This window comes from Pholcus phalangioides, unplaced genomic scaffold, assembly GCF_987345545.1.
Source record: "Pholcus phalangioides strain wild (caught in Gottingen) unplaced genomic scaffold, Ppha-v1.0 ptg000003l_1, whole genome shotgun sequence".
NCBI classification, from domain to species: Eukaryota; Metazoa; Arthropoda; class Arachnida; order Araneae; family Pholcidae; genus Pholcus; species Pholcus phalangioides.
Genome location: NW_028301596.1, coordinates 31,863,310 through 31,882,792, shown reverse-complemented (window position 1 = coordinate 31,882,792; position 19,483 = coordinate 31,863,310). Strand labels below are relative to the sequence as shown.

Below are 19,483 nucleotides of genomic sequence, written 5' to 3'. Positions count from 1 at the left end.
ACTTCACATCTCAGTGATTTCTGTTCACCTTATACTTGTAATGAGGCAGTTGTCCCAAAACAATATGGATTGATTGACAGCTCAATAATTTCACAGGTCTCTCAGGCTAGGGTTGCGACTAGATACTTGGTCAGCATGGGCAAGAGCGCGCATTTTGGCGTTCCCGCGTAATATTGAGATAAGCTTAATTCGCCCCCCCCCTTTAACCAAGCGCCGGGGTACCAAACCAGCCTGCCTCCTCCCCTCCCATAGTTGTGGCTCTGCCTCGGGGGGGGGGGGTTCCCTTTAGCTTGATTTTCACCAGTCCCTCTGAATATCCCAAGGCCACGGGGGAGGTAGAGCACGTTGCACAAAATGTCGTTTTTATTAGACACCTCTAAAAGAACAAAAACTGGCGAGGAATTCAAAATTATCAAGGAAACAGTCATTTTCCGGACACTACGCTGAGGCAAACTCGGAAAGAAAAGTCATCACGTCTCCGCCGGGACTCGAACCCAGGAAGATTGGCTGCCTAAGCTGCTCAGTTTAATGTCAAGAATCTTGCACTAAAAGCAGGTGTACACCAAAAACATTCAAATCTAGTGCTCCCTTTTATGCATTTTCTCTTAAGTTTCATTTTACATCAAATAGCTCAAAATTTCGATGATGATGATTAGCACGAAAATTCAGCACACGACGTGGCTATGATATTTTGGCGTCTGCATCAATGCCAACGGAAATCTTCGTTAGCTGAATCCGTATTCGTTAGATGAGATATAAATAACGCGAAAAAAATCTTCGATAGCCGAGGTATCAGAGTAATTCTGTTTATTGTTCGCATATTAAGTTCGCATATTACGTTCTGTTCAGAAATTCGCATTAACGTTTTAACCAGTGTGATCCGAGCAACTGCTCACCGTTGCCATCGTTGTCTGACAGCTAAAGAAAATTATTTCCATCACCTTCAGTAACTGCACAGGTAAAAGACAGCAATAACCGTGCTTTTCTGTAGCCTGTATTCGACCTTTCATGAGCAATGACATTCACAAGCAAGAACTTTCTTTCGTTGAAATGTGCAGTGCATTCACATTTCTTTTTTTTTGGTTGACCCTGTGCCTACCGGAAAGAAAGAGGACAACACAGAACACGTGAGTATATTTGCTGCCGTAACGTGCGTGACATTTAACGGATCCTCCCTGGCGCAGGCGATGACTGACGAAATTGGAATTTTTTTCTTTACATATACTGTATATATATTTGCGATTAAGATTCGTTCACCTGAAGACGGACATGGAGGCTGTGTGTTCGAGGGCTTTCCGCCTTAAGGAAGCGATGCTTGTGCCCCGCCACATGTCTCCGGGATCGGCCCCTGGATGATGGCTGCCCGCAACCATGGATGTACCACCAAGTCCCATTCCGGCCCCGCCACATCCGAGTTGTGGGGAGGAGGAACCCGAATCGGGCGGCGTCGTTCCCGTTGCGGCGCCGGAAGCAACGCCGGGCATCCCGGCTGCCGTGATTCCAGCGGTGACTGGCGATAGCCCAGGCGGCGGCGCTACCGCCGCTCCCGCGTTCAGCGAATTCAGACTTCCGTAAGGGGATTGATAGACGCTCGCTGAACATGCACTCGTTGATGTTATGGAAGGCAAGGAGTTGGATACCAATTGGCTTGAGACCTGAAATCACACACAAAAAAAGAACCGACCAGATAAATGAATTCAATTGCATCACTGGGAAACATTTTAAAACTTGAACATTATAACTATCAATAAAAAAACATCACTTACATATTGTATTGCTGTTTCGTTAATCAAAGTTGCATTAATTGAACAAAATATCATCAGTTTCTTATATAAAAATACATGGTCATCATCACTTACATATTGTATTGCTGTTACGTAATTAAAACATAGAAAAGTAAATACAGCATGTTTCAAGGTATCCGACTACCTTCCTTAGCACTTTCCTATGAAATAGTAATGGAGCGAACTTTGATAACATTATTTGATATAAAATGTCGAAATATATTGAAAACAGTAATAAATTTTATTTCATCTACGTCATTTTTTAAGAAAAAGTTATTTTTATGTCAGATTTTAAGAAAAATTCATGCAATATTCGAAACATGATTGCACGGAATTATATGAACCAAATGTATTTTAACTTTCACAGACTACTATTAAGGATGCAGGTTTTGTACCAAAATTTAAAGGATTGTGTGGTATGCTAAAATTCACAGCAAAATCTGTTGATTGTTCGTGTGAATTTTTTGAAATGTCATTTTACATATCGTGTATAAAACACCGTAATTAGGCAAATAAATGTGATTGATCGCCGCGATATTGGTTCATAACCTCAACAATACATGTGTGTGGCAGAATACCGTATCAAATTTTGTAATGATACCATCAAAACATCATCAGAAATCGTGTTTCAAATTTAATAAAAATGTCCTAAATAATAAATTTTCATAAAAAGCGTGTAATCTTTTTATTCGCAGATTACTTTCATGTAAAAGTGTGACATTAAAGTGTGCGTAACTTTCGGTTCTAAGCGTCATATACACAAAACAAGGCTTTTTGGAATCACAAAAAGTGGGGTTTTCACGAAAGAAAAAAAAAATCGATGTTTTCTTCCAAAACGACGTTTTAAAAGTAGTCGGATACCTAAAGTGCATTAAATATATATGTTACATTAAATGTGATTAAACAGTTACTAAGTATAATCGCAGGTTGTTATGCATAATTTATCACTTTTACTGGCGATTATTCATAATACCCAAGCTACGTCGTAAATTTGATAAACTTGAAATTTATCGCTTTTTACGCTGATTATGCACGATACTCTGGTATAATTGGTGAATTTGATGAACATAAAAAATAATTCCCAAATGAATCTAGTATGCTTGAAAAATAGGCTATAGTCGGACTCCGATGCAATGAACTCCCATTTGATGAATTTCATGATTTATAGATTAAAATCGCGATTAAAAATTCTTTAAATTGTAGAATTTTTTAAAAATGGGAGTTTACTATATTGGAAGTATGATACGAAATGTCGATTATGCATAGTAACCGGCAAATGGGATGAATTTAGTAAGATTTATCATGTTTACCAGCCACGCTTGTGTATAATGCATTACTACCGGTAAAAGTGATAATATTTATCAAATTTACCAACGACGTTTGGGTATTATGCATAATTGCTGGTAAAAGTGATAAATTTAGTAAAATGTATCAAACTTACCAAAGTGGTCGGTGATATATCACATTTATATCAACATACAAAACGTATAATTTTAATTTATCAATCAATCTATGGTTACGAGAGAAATAATTTTTTCATCAAATCAATTTCTATTTCACTCTGATGTATTATAATATGAGTGATAGATTGGAATTTTTAATTCTGCAATTTATCTTCACCGATGTTAATATAATGAGTAACATGTTAGGGGACTACGGTGAATTTTCCGATAACAATTTATTGAAGAAAAAATTCACTGGCATAACGCATTTACTCGACGGTATCTCTTTTAGATGACAATTAGCGAAAAATTCATGATCATTATTAACTAATATCTATACTTAACACCAATATAATATCTCGATAATTTGCGAACGATAATTTTCTTCTTCGAATTGACAACAGCAGGTGAGCTGTCGTCGATGAATTGTGGATGTATTTTTCCCGAAAACAGTTTCTTAGTGTCTATTAGGCACGGAAAAACTATGATTTGCATTAATTAACGCAAAATCAAAAAAAAAAAAGAGAAATTGATTTGATGCTGTTATACAACAATCGAAGCATAATTATTGAAAATTAAATAAGTATTTCAATTTATCAAAACAATGGTTCATTTGACACGCATCGTTATAAAAAAAACTTTGGGATGGTGGGACAAAATTTAGTAAAAAAAATACATGGAAACTTTCATAAATTGCTATCCATGGGGGAAAAAATGTAAAACTGTGTGTTTCGATATATAAAACGCTATTGGGTTATCATACGGAAATGTTTTTTATATAAAGGGGAATTTTTCCCCCTTCTGTGGTACTGTCAGAATTGATACACTGCATATGTCATTGTAAATATTTCATGACTTACACATATTATATTCCCTATTTAACCTCAAGTTGAGTATTATTCACCATTATTTTTATCTACATTATCATAGTCATAAAGCCCTAATTACATCACTATTAACATGTTGCATCGCGAGCATTTTACTCATCGTATGATGACTTTATCATCATTTATTCATATTACATCATATTATCACATATAATTAGTTATCATGAATATATGACATCCATTAGTTCCTGTGGAGGTGTCTGGTAACTCCCGGGGTAAAGGTGTACTTCCAACTACATTTCTAAATTTTTTCGCCACCTTAGAGATGGTGTAAGATGACTCTTAAATTGTCCTCATGCCTATACTCTCTTTGGAAACTCATTTTTTTTCAATTTTTAATTAATATAAGATTTTTATTACTTAAAAAATTGAATGATGACATTTTTTCCCCCTCAGGGAACTAGATAATCTGAATATAACAAGGAACGAGAATATTTACCTTCCACGAAAAATGTCTACAATTTAAGTTTATAACAAATGTGTGTGTACATGTTCTCAATTATTATATTTCAATGAAAAAATTTTAGAGTTCCCTATAATTGAAATGTAAGTAAAATCTATAAATCTGTGTAAAATTTTGTTAATTCTTGAAGTTTTACAGCAGTGGATGTTGATAAATTGAAATATGTACTCATTTAGCCATTTTGAGAGATACATATATGAGAGTTTATACTAGTGCTTCTCTCAGCATAGAACTTCCTACATTCTGTTGCTTTAAATTTTTACAGCTGCTTCGATTTTGGCTCTTTCTGAGCGATTCATCAGCGCCAAGGGATTTTGTGAAGAGAGAGAGAGAGAATATTTTGAATAGAATTCAACAACTTGTATTCTCTCAGATAGAGCATTTCCTGTTTAAAGGATTACTAAACAGAATGAAGCCTGGTCGATTGCCCTCAAAATGGAAAGGTTTGGATTTTCGTCGTGTTCTCGCAATAGGTCGATTGCCTTCAGTCTGATTTTCATCATTGTAGGTGATGGGGAGGGGGGTGATTTTGAAAAAAAACTTCTCAAACATGTAATTTAAGTAACCAGGAATCAATGTAAATCGGAAGAGTGATTAAAAATATGTTGATACGCCAGCCAAAAAGAATATTTTTATTAGCGTCCCCTGTTGGTGACTTGAAGTATTAATTTTTGAAGTGACCCACATTATAGGAATATGTTTATGTCTTCTTTTGGAGAAATTTAGGTTATATGTTATTATTTCAATAAAAATTAATACAACTGAGCTAAGCATAGAGAAATTTGATGCATTGAAATATCGGTTAATATGCATTTTTTAATTTAATTTTGTTGTGGCGGATCAATTTTTTTCCGTTTCAAATCAGTTTCGGTATTTGTGCATGCCAAAATAAATTTGTTTTGTTTTAAGCGTCATCTATCTTTGACTTTATGTATTACTTTTTAATTTCATATACATAAACTTTTGTAATTTTTTTTTTTCATTTACTATCGTTTTTCATTCGGGAAATCAATTTCACAATAATTTACAGAATAATTGAAGATTTTGATACGTCGCGCCCACTTATCAAATGATCTGATACAGTGAAACACACATAGATTAATATATAATATGATGTGTCTCTCCCGTTTGCAACTGGCATAACGTTTTAAAACTTGGTGCTCGTTGTGATGTATTTCGTAGTACAGGGTAGGCAAAAAGTCCGTAGAAACTTTAAAAATGAATAAAAACCGAAAAAAATAACCCAAATAAATAGCGGTTTGCAGGGTTAGCATCGCTACGTCACGGGAATTTTTTGACAGGGAAAAAACCCTAAAAAAGCAGCCGATAGGTGGCACTGGTGGAAATATGCAAATGAGACGGTTATAAAAACTTGCGCTCCTAATGCACAACCAGTTTAACGTTGTAAACCATGTATGTGGACGTGCTGCACTCTTTTGTTGCTGGATTTGTGACTCTCCTGCAACGTGTTTATTCCCTGTGTTGGTTTGGTCATGTGGAACACATATTGCTGTAGTAAACGATTTGCAGGCATTTTGTTCATTATATGCGCATCTTTCCTTTGATTTGTGTACGTCAGTGCCACATATCGGCTGTTTTTCCCCGTCTTAAAAAACTTCCGTGACCTAGCGATACTAACCATGCAAACCATATTTTATTTCGGTAATTTTTCCGGTTTTATGATTTTTTAAAGTTTCTACGGACTTTTTGCTCACCCTGTACTTATCCATTATGTTTTGAAAGTAGGAATCAGGGCTGGACCTAAATCTATTGCCCGACATTCCTGGGGCATATAAAAATGTTATCAGCATACGCTTTTTATTGGCCTATTCCATGGATACATAGTTTTCGTATACGTACTGCATATTTACATTCTTTAATGGTGATGTTTTTTCAGAATGACGAGAAGCACTGATTTTTACTTGGAGGGTATTCAGAAAGACTTCCCACTTTCACTTTTCTTTTAGCCCCATTGTATATTATTTGTCTCCTGAGATTATTTTCCGGCTCGTGGTTTTGACCTGATTCCGGATTGAAAATTTGTTGCACCATTTGCATAGACGTTGACTTTCTGTTTGCACTAATTTTTTTCTTATATGCACACTGGAAACAAACTTCATATCCACAGAAATTTAGATTAATAAAAACGCAGTATTTACTATGGTATAATTAAAACACCGAGAAATAACTAAAAAATATCTCGGAGTCATTCATTTTGTACCTTCATAAGCAATCGGAGGGGGGGGGGGGTATATAAGGAATCAATGATTCGGTGTGAAGGCAGTCGATCCACACCCATTACAATTTCAATCATATTTGCTTATACAGCATACAGGATGCACAGTAAACAGGGAGTATACAGCATTTCACTAGCGAACCGTTGAACCTAGATGTATATTTCCAATTAGAAAAAGTTTCCAAATAACGTGTAATGCTCAGATATGTCATTCATGTTGCAAGGGGTCGTATAGTTATTAATTATTATTATAATTATTATAATTATTATTATTATTATTATTATTATTAATAATAATTATTATTAATATTAATTATTATTATTATTATTAATTATTATTTTTTATGCAGTCCCCAAAACCAAATAAGAAAGTTATTGCCCTGTCTCTCTTGATGCCAACAAAAAAAAATCCGCGTTTTCAAGTTCAATATTCACTGGGATATTCGGATTCGAAAAACAGGAAATTTGGGGGAAAAAAAAGCTTTAAATGCAATGGCTATGTATAGGAAGAGAATCGATGCTCATTTCCTTTTAAAAGTTCAATTTAGAATTTTTAAATATTTCTGCATTATGTTTAAAAAATGCTCCGAATATCATTTAATAGTATTATCCCAATCGGTAGTAATAGTAGACGGTATTGCATGCGGTAATACCCGTGATTCCTAAACACTGTGGTAGAGGTTTTCCTCAGCTGAATCGTTTTTCAAGTAAAAATGAGTAGAGTCAGTGTGCACGGTCCTCACATTAATTTCAGAAAGACAGGCCTTTTGCCTTTATTCCTTGATTTCTTAACATGGCAGGTAAACCCTTCATATGAATTATATTATTAGACAAATTATCCTCACTCGGACTGCAAGCGAAACGTCGTTCATCCCTGGCTCTCCCTATTGTAATACGCAAAAGTTGATGTGTGAAGTTACAATGTGACCAGAACAAGTTCCATCCGTGATGTTTTTTAGTTAGTTCTTGGAGTTCTACTTATACTATATAAAAATATTGCGTTTTAATTTCTGTGGACGTAAAGATTGTTTCCAATGAAAAAAAAAGTAAAAGGGAAAAAATTATTGTTCTATTTTAATTACGAAGAGTAAAACTTTTTTTCCGCATTTAGAGGTTTTTTTTTCCAACTTCCCCATTTTTCGAATTCTATAATGTCCCAGTGAATACTGTACTTAGAAACGTGGAAATTTTTTTGGCATCAGGAGAAACGGCAATAACTTTCTTATTGGGCTTGAGAGCTTTTCCGCGTAATCAAAAGAGGTGAAACTTTCCATTGGTGTCACAGCTACTCTTAAGGGGTGTGGTCGCCCCTGGCCTCGCGGTTTGTTGGGGCTCCGCACTCACAGTAATTGGCTTTCACCAATTCTAAAACTATTTCTTTCATCAAAAATTTTTATCAATATTCTGCAGTTTTTCTTCCCTTAAATAATTCTGAATTATCCTCAGATCTAGAATTCCTCCTGTCATCAGTTTCACACACACATCTATTCTGAAATCATTTCTTACATCAATTATGAATTTTCATTGGTAATAGAATTATTTCTTTCAGTTAGCTTATTATAAGTTGATTTATTATTATTAGTTAGCATATTATTTTATTACTTTCGGGAACTTTTTCTCTAATTAGTTCAAAATTACCTTCAGTCAAGACCTGTTTCTCACATGGGCAAAGAGGATATGTGCCCAGGACCCACAAATTTCGAGGGGCCCCAAAATTGGCTGCCATTTGTATTTTAGGTACTTCTCACATGCCCCCCTCTGCCTCAAAAAACACTATGTATAAGGGGCCCCAAGATTTCATATTTGCCCAGGGCCCGAACTTGTGAGAAACAGGCCCTGCCTTCAGTGCTGAATTTTCATCGGTTTTTTTTTTGTTAATTTATATTTAATTTTTGTGTGTTTAAGATTTTTTGTTTGGATATTTCCTATCATTCATGTATATTCTGAAATAATAGATGATGATTCCCCTCCCCCAACAAAATGCATAAAATCGGGGCATTGGGGGGGGGGTCTTAAACATTTATGGTGCAACAAAATTGTTGTGACGCGTCTGGCAAAAAGCGGACGTGATTGGCGGTACAATAAAAATGTTAGAGATATATTCATCTATTCGTTTGAATCTACACGGACCAAAACATTAGAAACGTGGGCGAAAGTTTTGGTTGGTGGTTTACGAAAATTTACCGCTGAGAAAATTCATCGACATCAGTTCGACACGAGTCAGTGAGCTAGTAAGTGAGCGAGGAATGACCGAGTGAGTGAGTCAGTAAATGATACAGTAGTTAGATAGTGAGTGACAGAATGGTAGTGATGGTGAATGAGCAAACCAGTGAATGAGCGACCTACAGTAGAGTAAGTGACCTAGTGAGTGAGGGCCATGATCAGTGACTCAGTGGTAGACTAAGGGATTTAGTGCGAATGAGCGACCTACAGTAGAGTAAGTGACCTAGTGAGTGAGGGCCATGATCAGTGACTCAGTGGTATACTAAGGGATCTAGTGCGAATGAGCGAGTGATAGAACGAGCGACCTAGTGAGCAAATAAGTGACCTGGTGATTGAGCGCGAGACAGAGTGAGTGATCTAGTCATTTAGTAAACGACCAGGTAATTGAGTGCGTGTGACAGAGTGAGCGATCTGGTGAGTAAGTGATAGAATGAGCGACCTAGACAGGGAGCAACCTAGTAAGTGAGTGACCTAGTGAGTGAGTTACAAAGTGAGCTATCTAGTGAGTGATTGAATGACCTAGGGAGTAAATGAGCGACCTAGAGATCAAGTGAGTGATCGGCCTACTGAGAGACCGATTGAATGACATGGTGAGCGACATTGTGAGTGAGTGACCCGATGAGCAAGTGAGTGACCTAGTGAGCGAGTGATATAATGAGCAACCTAGTGATTAACTAAGTGATTTTGTGAACGAGAGCGAGCAAGCTCTAGTGACGGCCGGTTTCATTCATTCATTCACTGGTTCACTTGCTTACTCGATCATTCATCCACTCATGTCAAAGTAATGTCGATGAATTTTCCAATCCGTGAATTTTTTGTCAGTGAATTTTGTTGCCACGTTCGTTAGTAGTTTTAGGACAAATATTACCAGTTGAGATGGTTGAATATCACGCAAAAATACGTCTGGCTTGCCAGTGTGACAATATCTATTAAGAAAAAAAAAACCAACAACGGAGCCACTAACAAGAGAGGCACAGATCCTGTGATGATTGAATACTTGTCCTCCAGAGCCTGAAAACCACTCCACCGTGTCTGTCGCTTCATTTCATTTCCCGTGGTTTGTGGAGGGGCTCGTATAACTCTTTATCTATTAATGAAACATTTACGGACTCTAACACTTCTCTCTCTATTTTTTTTATTTTTGTATTTTGCCTCCTCTCCTTTTATGAAAAGACAGCAACACAACGGCACTTTTTATTTACCTGATTCATGCCTCCCATGGCAGCAGCCACTGCGCTGTGCTGTGACAGGGACTGTCCTAGGCTCGGTTGTCGGGACAGGGATGGTCCCAAGGGACCTAGCCCAGGGGAACCCATCTGAGCCATAGGCCACCGAGTGTCTGCCGCTGGGCTGAATGAACAGAATCCGTCCCCCATGGAACCGAACGGGGGCAGAGAGTGCGACGGCAGCAAAGCTCCTGGAGTGCGGAATACGTTCGTGGTCTTCTTGCGCTTCTTCCATTTGGCTCTTCTGTTCTGGAACCAGACCTGCGGGAATATCAGACAACAAGAAAAGAATACTAAGATTCTAAATTTCTCCGATTTCATAATTATGATCAATAGAACAGTGACTAGAATATCAATGACAAATATCTGACGATAAAATGTACGACTATTTATAGAAGTAACTTCCCCGGGTCTGAAGGCAAACAAGCATCTAATTTCTTAGCAAGCCGGTGAATATCCCCTCTAAACCAGGGGTTTTCATTCAGATATCGTGGGCCGAATTGAATCTTTTCATGAAGCCCACGGGCCACCAACTGTCATTCTGAGGTATTTAGAATTTATAGAAACCATATTTTTTTACAATAGCTCTTTGACATCTTAATAGCAGGGCCAGATGAGCCTCTGTGGTAAACAAGGACTCAAAAAATTGAATACTTCATGTAATTCTGAAACTATATCTATCTCAATTTTATAATTATCAATTTTTATTAGTTATGAAATAATTACTTTCATCAATTCAGGAAAAATTTCTGATTAAATACTTCTTTTAATTATTCTGTAAGTATTTTCAATGATACAAGATGTACATAAAAACTGGCTAATTTTGTAGAGATACTGATTTTTTGGAAAAAATCAGTGCCCCTACCAGGACTCGAACCCGGGTCCTTCCAGCCCCGGTAGGAGCGGAGATGAAATTTTTCCAAAAATCAGTATCTCTACGAAATAAGCGTTTTTGTTATATCTTGTATTAATTAGTGGAGAGCAGTGCCGTCTTAACCACTGGGGCCCACCCGGGCACGGCCCGGGGGCCTCAAGAGAAAAGGGGCCTCACAAAAATGGGATCCGGTTGAAACTTTTTAGGATTTACCGCGTAGGGCCTCCGAAAAACCACTTGTCCCGGGGGGCCCATGATACTCTTAAGACGGCCCTGGTGGAGAGAGTACATATTTCTATAAGTACTTTAAATGAATCTTTAATTATTTATTCCGTTAATTCTCTTAAAATTCCTTCAAACATCTTGAAATTACTTCTTTCATTAATTCTGAAAATATTACTTCCATTAGTTTTGAAATAATTACAATAATTCTGGAATTATTTCATTTCGTCAATCATGAAGTGATTTATATCACTAATTATGTAATAATTAGGCGAATTATTGATAATTAATAATTTGTTTCGGCAATCATGGAATTATTATTCTGTTATATATTTTTATCAATAACGAAATAATTTCAATAATTTCGAAACTATTTATCACTAATTTCAAAAATTATGAAATTGTTTTTCTTGAAGGTATTTTTCAGCATTTCTGTGAATTCTGTTATAGTTAGGTATGTATTTGAGCAGCGGTTCTCAGCCGATGCTCCACGGTGCCGTTAGGGCCCCTTGTACACTCCCCAGGGGCTCCGCGGCCGCTCGAGAAAAATAACCAAAAACAGTAAATTGAATATTAAAACAGTAAGTATGAATATTGTTAAATAACAAAAATAAATCTGATGTGTAAATAAAAAAGTAGGCCTACGGAGCTCCGCCGTAGGAATTATATACCAGAAAGGGCTCCACGAGTCAAAAAAGGTTGAGAACCGTTGCCCTAGAGGGGTTGCGTTATCAAACTAGATCAGCGGTTCTCAACCGAGCCTCCGTGTGAGGAAAAAAACCCAGTAAAATTAAAAAAATAATAATTATAAATATTTTTAAATAGAGTAATAAGAAATATAATTCAAAATTTTAACCTTCCAAATTTTGATTTTTTTTGTTTTTCTGATTTGTTTTCTTTCCCCCTTTACAAAATGTTTCCCCTGCCTTTTTTCAAATATTTGCATATTCCCTGACATTTCCCATTTCCTTGCCCCCCCCCCCCCCCCCCAATTTTCCAACACTTTCCACATTGGCTCAGAACCCTGTATTAGTAAGTCAATACAATAAAATATCAGCATTTAAAAAAGAAAAAAACGTTTTTCATAAACCTTTATGATTTAAACACATTCTGTTATGCGCCGATTCATTAGAAATTCCGTAGAGGAATGTGTACGAAGTGCATGTTTGGTTAAGTAGTAGTAGTCCCACGCTCACAAACTTTTTAAGTCACTCCTTTCCATGCTCACACATTGACTTTTAGTCATTTATATGCTTGCACAAGATTTCGGTCACTAACATTCTTACACACTATTTTGATCAATCTCATGCTAACACACTCCCTAAGTCACTCTTTTTAGTCAATCCCGCATTTGCACTGTTTTCTCACATGCCTGCTCACATAGTTGCACATGCTCTAGGCCACTTTTTTGGTCACTCGCTGGCATGGCTCCTTGCTTTATAGGTCACTCTTTTGATCAATCACACGTTTACACTTGCTCTATGTCATTTTCATTTTTTTTGGTCATTCACGTGCTTATACATGCTCTATGTCACTCACTGACCTGGTCATTTGCTCTGTAGGTTATTTTTTGAATCATTTACATGCTTTCACACTCTCTAGGTCACTCTTTTGTTCATTCACGTGCTTGACGCTTTAAGTCACTTTTTTGCTAACTTACGCGCTTGCAAATTCTCTAGATCGCTCTTTTGATCACTCACTATATTAAGTCCCTCTTTTTAGTCATTCACGCATTTGCACACTGTTTTCTCACATGCTTGCTCACATAGTTGCACATGTTCTAGGTCACTTTTTGGTCACTCACTGGCATGGCTCCTTGCTTTATAGGTCCCTCTTTTGATCAATTACACGTTTACACTTGTTCTATGTCATGTCCTCATGCCATCATGTCCTCACTGCCTCTGCAGAGGCGGATTTATTTAGGGTTTAGAGTTATACAAATTTTGCCTCCCTTCTCCCATTCTACTAATGTTTTGGTCACTCATTCCTCAAATTTGCCGTCCCTCTGAACTTTCCGCCCTAGGCTATAGCCCGTTAAGCCCCCTGTAAATACGCCACTGGATGCCCTACGGTTGATGGTTTCTCCATTTTCAAGAAACGGAGGGGCCACGGGTGAAAATCAGATGGAAGGGGGAACAACGATAACTGGTGAGAGGGGGGCACAGAGCCGTGAATAAATAAAGCTTTCAAGTGAAACATAGTAAAGGGAAAAATGAGACTTCTTTCTATTTTAGAATCCGGCAGAAAACTGTCCATATCTTTGGACAGTTTTGTTTAAAATTTGTTTATTTTTTAAAATTTAGTTTTTATTAAATTCAATTCGATAAGTAGAAAGGGTCTCACTCTGGAATGAGGGTATGGGGGCCCTGGATAAGAAAAGGAGGGCACGAGAAGAAAATATTGTTTAAAAGGGGGGGCCATGGGCTGGAAAACTTCAAATTTTCAAATTCCAAATTTATTTCAAGTACTGGAGTACACAAGTACTGGAATTGTTAATAGGGATTATCAATAATTAATTCTAATAGAGGAAAAATTGAGAAAGAAAGGTTTTAGAGTGACCCATAAATTGATTACTGGTGGATGTACAATGCAAAATTGAGTTAACCTCTGGGCCTAATCATAATTCTCGTAGGCGAGCGGCATTCATATAAGTATTAAATAGGGCCGCAAACCTGTTCTCGCACCGGGCCGCTAAATGACCAAGACCGTCTTTGATCCCAAATGAGCTCAATACGCTCACGTCCACTGCTTAGATGGAAGCTGGGTGTATCTAGTCTTCCTGGTGTAATGCACTCATATATCACCCACACATATAGCCACTTCAAAACACCAAATTCGTATTTTGCTAAATTTAGCGTGCATTCTATTTATACCCCTCATCACCTTTCCATTTGATAATTTTTAACACATTGGGGGTGTAAAGCTAATCTTCCGAATATCGCAAGAGAAATTTTATGTGTGTTTACTGAGTATTACCGCCGAGTACTTTGCCCAAGAGCTGAAGACTACTGAGATCAGTTTCCGCGTATTCGACATTTTTACTCCCGGAAGAAGGTTTCCATTGACCAGAATCTTCTAGAAGACGAAAGAAAAACAAAAGACTGTAGAGAGAATCTTTTATTCTCCGATTCATTGCGTTACAACAGCCACGCGACTGTTCCGCAGAGGCTCTTTGTTTTCTTTCAAGAAGTATTATGCATTGAACTGTACGATAAGGCGTTACAGAAGATTTACTCGTATTTTTTCTTGTTTTTTTTTTTTTGCTCTATTTCTCTCTCTCTCTCTCTTCTACTCGCGTTCTTTTTATCGTAAGCGATGCTTTCTTGAATGTCAAGCCTGGCAGGAAAAATTCTAGAACATTCTATCTCGTCGGGAATCGATTGAGCAAACCGAACTATCGATTCCAGAGAAGAATACCGTGGCAACCCAGGCTTTAAGATGCACCTCCCTTTACTCGAGTAACGCTCGGTTCTCTCCTCCCATTTTTCCGAATCTCTTTCTCTGCTTTACATCGATCAGAAGAAAATTCTGCTTTCCTCCGGACTTTTGTCTTTTGTTGTTGTCTATTTTCCGTTACTCTACTGCCATCACTTTGCTGGAATCACGTCTCGATCCTAGGGTGGAATTGTTTAAAGTATTCCTGAATGAACAACGGAAAACCCAACAGCATTTTATCGAAAATACCAAAGGCTTGAATTTTTTAAATAAAATTATGTGAAGCGAAACCGTTTCCACAATCTCCGTCTTTCGGAACCAAGATGTAATTCTTCTAAAGTATATAGAATTTGAAATAACTTACTAGTCCAGGGATGGCCAACCCGTGGCATGGCCCCATGGTATCAGAAGTAGCACGTGAACGCTTTTCAAAAATTAAGAAAATTCAGTTTTTCAATCAAAAACTAATTCTCTCCAACTTTTAAACGATCCTTTTCTTATAAATGTTGATTATACTTGTATAATTATTGTCTAATTTATTAATTTTTTTTTTCATAAGAAGCTTTCTATATAAAGATCAATTAAATCCTGCATTATTTTAAATCAATATATGTATGTTATTTATTTCGACTCGCGAGCAATCAAAATTATGATCAAAGTGGTAATGCAATTGTTCCACTAGCAAATATTCAGCTCAACTGGAGTGATCTTTAATAATTTAGATGGAAAGTGCCTCGAAATAAAAATAAATTTTGGGTTACCTGTTTCATTTTCAAAGAAAAATTTGTTTTTACGTCGACATTTTTAGCGAAATTCATGCAATATTCGAAACACGATTGCAAAAAATCCTATAAATGAAATGTTTTGTTATTTTCACAGTATATTTAGCTAGTGATGATGCAGGTTAGGAACCAAAATATGGAATGGAAGTGGTGATGATCTAGAACAAGAGTTTCAAACCTTTTCACACCTGCGGACCGGTACAAATAGTTAAATAATTTCGTGGATCAGTGGAAATGAGAAGCAATTTGCGGACCGGCAAAAAAATTTATAAATAGGAGACATAATTTGCAGACCGGCAAAAAAAAAATAATAATAATAATAATTTGCGAACCGCAAAACAAAAATTATTTCAAAAAAATATTTTGTGAACCAGCTGATGGCAAAAACAGAAATGATAACAAATTTAGAGACAGTATTTTATTTTTTGAATTTTGAAATATTTTATATAGCGGCTACATAGATTTGACGAAATTTTTTTTGTGGACTGTCACCGGTCCGCAGACAAAGAGTTGAAGAACACTGATCTAGAGTTCCAGTTATATATATAAGTTATTTTCTTTTATCATTACAGATATGGTTATTGTTTGAGCTGCTTCATTTTAACTTAAATTATCCCGATATATACTGTTGGATAACTCGAAATAAAATTCGAGAAGAATTCCAATCACAGAATTCCAATAAACTTTATGAAAGAATTTAAACAAAGATCACATACAATAAAATTCTTATTGAAAGTGCATTTAATTCTTACTGAAGTAATTAGTGAATTTTTCTATGCTGAAAATATGAGTGAACGGGCTTAAGCTTGAATTGAGTTAGTGTTAATTTGTGTTGTTAGACAAAAGCTCTGACAGCTTGAATTATTCAAAAATAGGAAGAGTATCGATGCTCATTTCCTTTTAAAAATTCAATTTAGAATTTTTAAATATTTCTGCATTATGTTTAAAAAATGCTCCGAATATCATTTAATAGTATTATCCCAATCGGTAGTAATAGTAGACGGTATTGCATGCTGTAATACCCGTGATTCCTAAACACTGGTAGAGTGTAGGTCGATTTCCCTCAGCTGAATCGTTTTTCAAGTAAAAATGAGTAGAGTGAGTGTGCACGGTCCTCACATTAATTTCAGAAAGACAGGCCTTTTGCCTTTATCCCTTGATTTCTTAACATGGCAGGTAAACCCTTCATATGAATTATATTATTAGACAAATTATCCTCACTCGGACAGCAAGCGAAACGTCGTTCATCCCTGGCTCTCCCTATTGTAATACGCAAAAGTTGATGTGTGAAGTTACAATGTGACCAGAACAAGTTCCATCCGTGATTTTTTTAGTTAGTTCTTGGAGTTCTACTTATACTATATAAAAATATTGCGTTTTAATTTCTGTGGACGTAAAGATTGTTTCCAATGAAAAAAAAAAGTAAAAGGGAAAAAATTATTGTTCTATTTTAATTACGAATTTTTAGGAATATCACAAAAAAAACGAATGCATCAACTAGAAATGAACACATAGAAAGTCAACGCCGGTGTAAATGATACAACAAATTTCCGATTCAGAATTAGCTCATGACCACGAACGAGCCGGAAAATAATCTCAGGAGACAAATATGTAATATACATACAATGACGATAAAAAAATAAGCGGTGGCAAGTCGTTTTTTGGAAAATCATCCAAATAAAAAACCGTGCTTCTCTCGTCATTCCGGAAACTAACCGTTAAAGATCGGGGATATACAGTACATGGGAAATGTGTCGAGGTATCGTTGTTCCCCCTTCCATCTGATTTTCACCCGTGGACCCTTAGAACATTCCAGGACCACGAGGGGCCATACGGCAACAGATTGAGAACCACTCAACTAGGAGACTACTCTAAAAGACTCGAAATTGGGTCCATCAAAGAAACTTTAAGAGGAGATTCCAGAGTGCAGGTTCGTCTTAACGCCTAGACATGGGCCAGTAAATTGGGAGCCCCATGTCAACGAGACATATGCAAAACCCAATATGTGTCGAACGAAGCGAATGTACAAGCATATAAAAAAATGTATGCTTGGTGAAAATTTTCATCAAATGTGCCTGTTCTGGGAATGCCGGGCAATCGATTTGTCCCCAACTTTGTTTCCTTCATTCAAGACAATAAATAAGCACTACAAAATAGTATATTGCAAAATTAATTAATTAATTAATTATTCTATGAATTATTAATTGATGAATTGATTTATTCTATGAATTATTACTAAGAAAAAAAACGATAGAAAGTGGAAAAATGCGACCAAAACTTATGGTGGTATTTGGTAGATAACACTGAAAAACGAAACTAATTTAATATGGCACAATCATCGAAACCGAAACTGGACAGAATTTGCCCACCGAAACAAAATACTGTGAAACCTCAATATAACGATACTCTGCTGACCAAGCAGAAATATGGGTGTAGAGGGATCATCGTTGTATCGAGAAGCAACATTGTCATCACGTAACACCAAATTTAAGCTGTTCTTGGCATCTTTTCTACATCTGCGTTGTTATTAACATCAGGAAATTTGCTTTAAAGTATTATTCGTCGCAAAAAACTGTGATTAATTAGTTGATTAATGAAATTCATTCAGATGTCCCTGTAGGAAAGTTTATTGTACTGCACTTTTGTGTCGTACAGAAAAACAGCTTTATCAACATTTTCGGTGATCATGTGGTGCTAAACAACGATGTTATTAGATGCTCTTGGAATGAAAATAAGTGAGATGATGTTAAAATGAAATTCAAGACGATTTTGAGGGAAATATATAGCTGCTGCGCTGTTTCGAAATCTCATGAAAAAAGATCGTTACAGAGGGATTTATCGTAATAAAGGATATCGTTGTATCGAGGTGTTTAACATTAGGCTATAGACAATTCCAAACAAGATTTGAAAAAAATATCGTTGTAGAGGGATTTATCATTATATCGAATATCGTTGTATCGAGGTTTCACTGTAAAAAAATTGCTAACTGATATTTGACTGCATCAAAGTACTCTATAATTGAGCTCAACTGTAATAAATTTCATCAAAATAATAACTAACTACATAAATTTCTCCAAAATAATGAGAATTAAATACACTCCTATGCATGTAATATGTGTCAATTCATAAATTAATGTTTTAAGTCAGTAATAGAGGACGCTAGTAAAAACATTCTTTCTGGCACGCGCATCAACACATTTTTGATCGCTCTTGCAATTTCTTTACCAAATTGCACATAATTTTTACAACCTATTACTGGTAACTTAAATAAGATGTTTGAGAAATTTCAACTTCTCCCCCCCCCCCCCCCTACAATTACGAAAATCAGACTTAGGGCAATCGACTTGGACTTGTTGAGAGAACATGTTGAAAATTCAAACACTTTCATTTTGAGGACTAATGACAGAGCCCCCCCCCCCTTCGTAGTACCTATTGTAAGCAGCTTTATGGGGGTTCATGAGATTCACCACAACAAGATACATTGAAAGTGCAGTAAAATTTGAACAGAGTGAATCTCAACCGGTGTATTTTGAGATTAAGAAGTAGTACCGTGTATATTTAAAGTTTGTAATTTAATTTTAAAGTGTGTCGCAAGCGTGAAAACTTATTAGTTTATCTTATGGATACCATGTGGTCAGAAATTATCACACGGAAAACTCCAGAAGAGTCAAACCCTATTTTTTTCATCATCAATTTATTCATCTCAATACCTCACTGAAAATACTACTAATGATATATTTATTATCATTAATGGACATATTTTTTATGTACATAATTACATTTCAAGTGAGCTATACACATGTGAGCAAAGAGGAAATCGTATCGAACCGAAAATACGTAATTTTTTTCTGTGTATCGAAAATAAAGAATTATTTTTTCTCCCGAAAATACAGAAATCTCATAGTTTCA

The 19,483-nt window shown here is 36.2% G+C and overlaps 1 protein-coding gene across 1 annotated transcript in view; it reads right to left on the bottom strand.

Annotated features, from left to right (window-relative positions):
• Nucleotides 1-343: 343 nt before the first annotated feature.
• Nucleotides 344-19,483, bottom strand: part of LOC149088410 (homeobox protein orthopedia-like) — a 59,359-nt gene continuing 40,219 nt past the window's right edge. The window contains exons 3-4 of the mRNA XM_089252960.1: nucleotides 10,238-10,522; nucleotides 344-1,655 (exon numbers count right to left, since the gene is read on the bottom strand). Of these exons, the coding sequence (XP_089109086.1) occupies nucleotides 1,254-1,655; nucleotides 10,238-10,522 (687 nt within the window). The 3' untranslated portion in view covers nucleotides 344-1,253. The remainder of the gene's footprint in view (nucleotides 1,656-10,237; nucleotides 10,523-19,483) is intronic.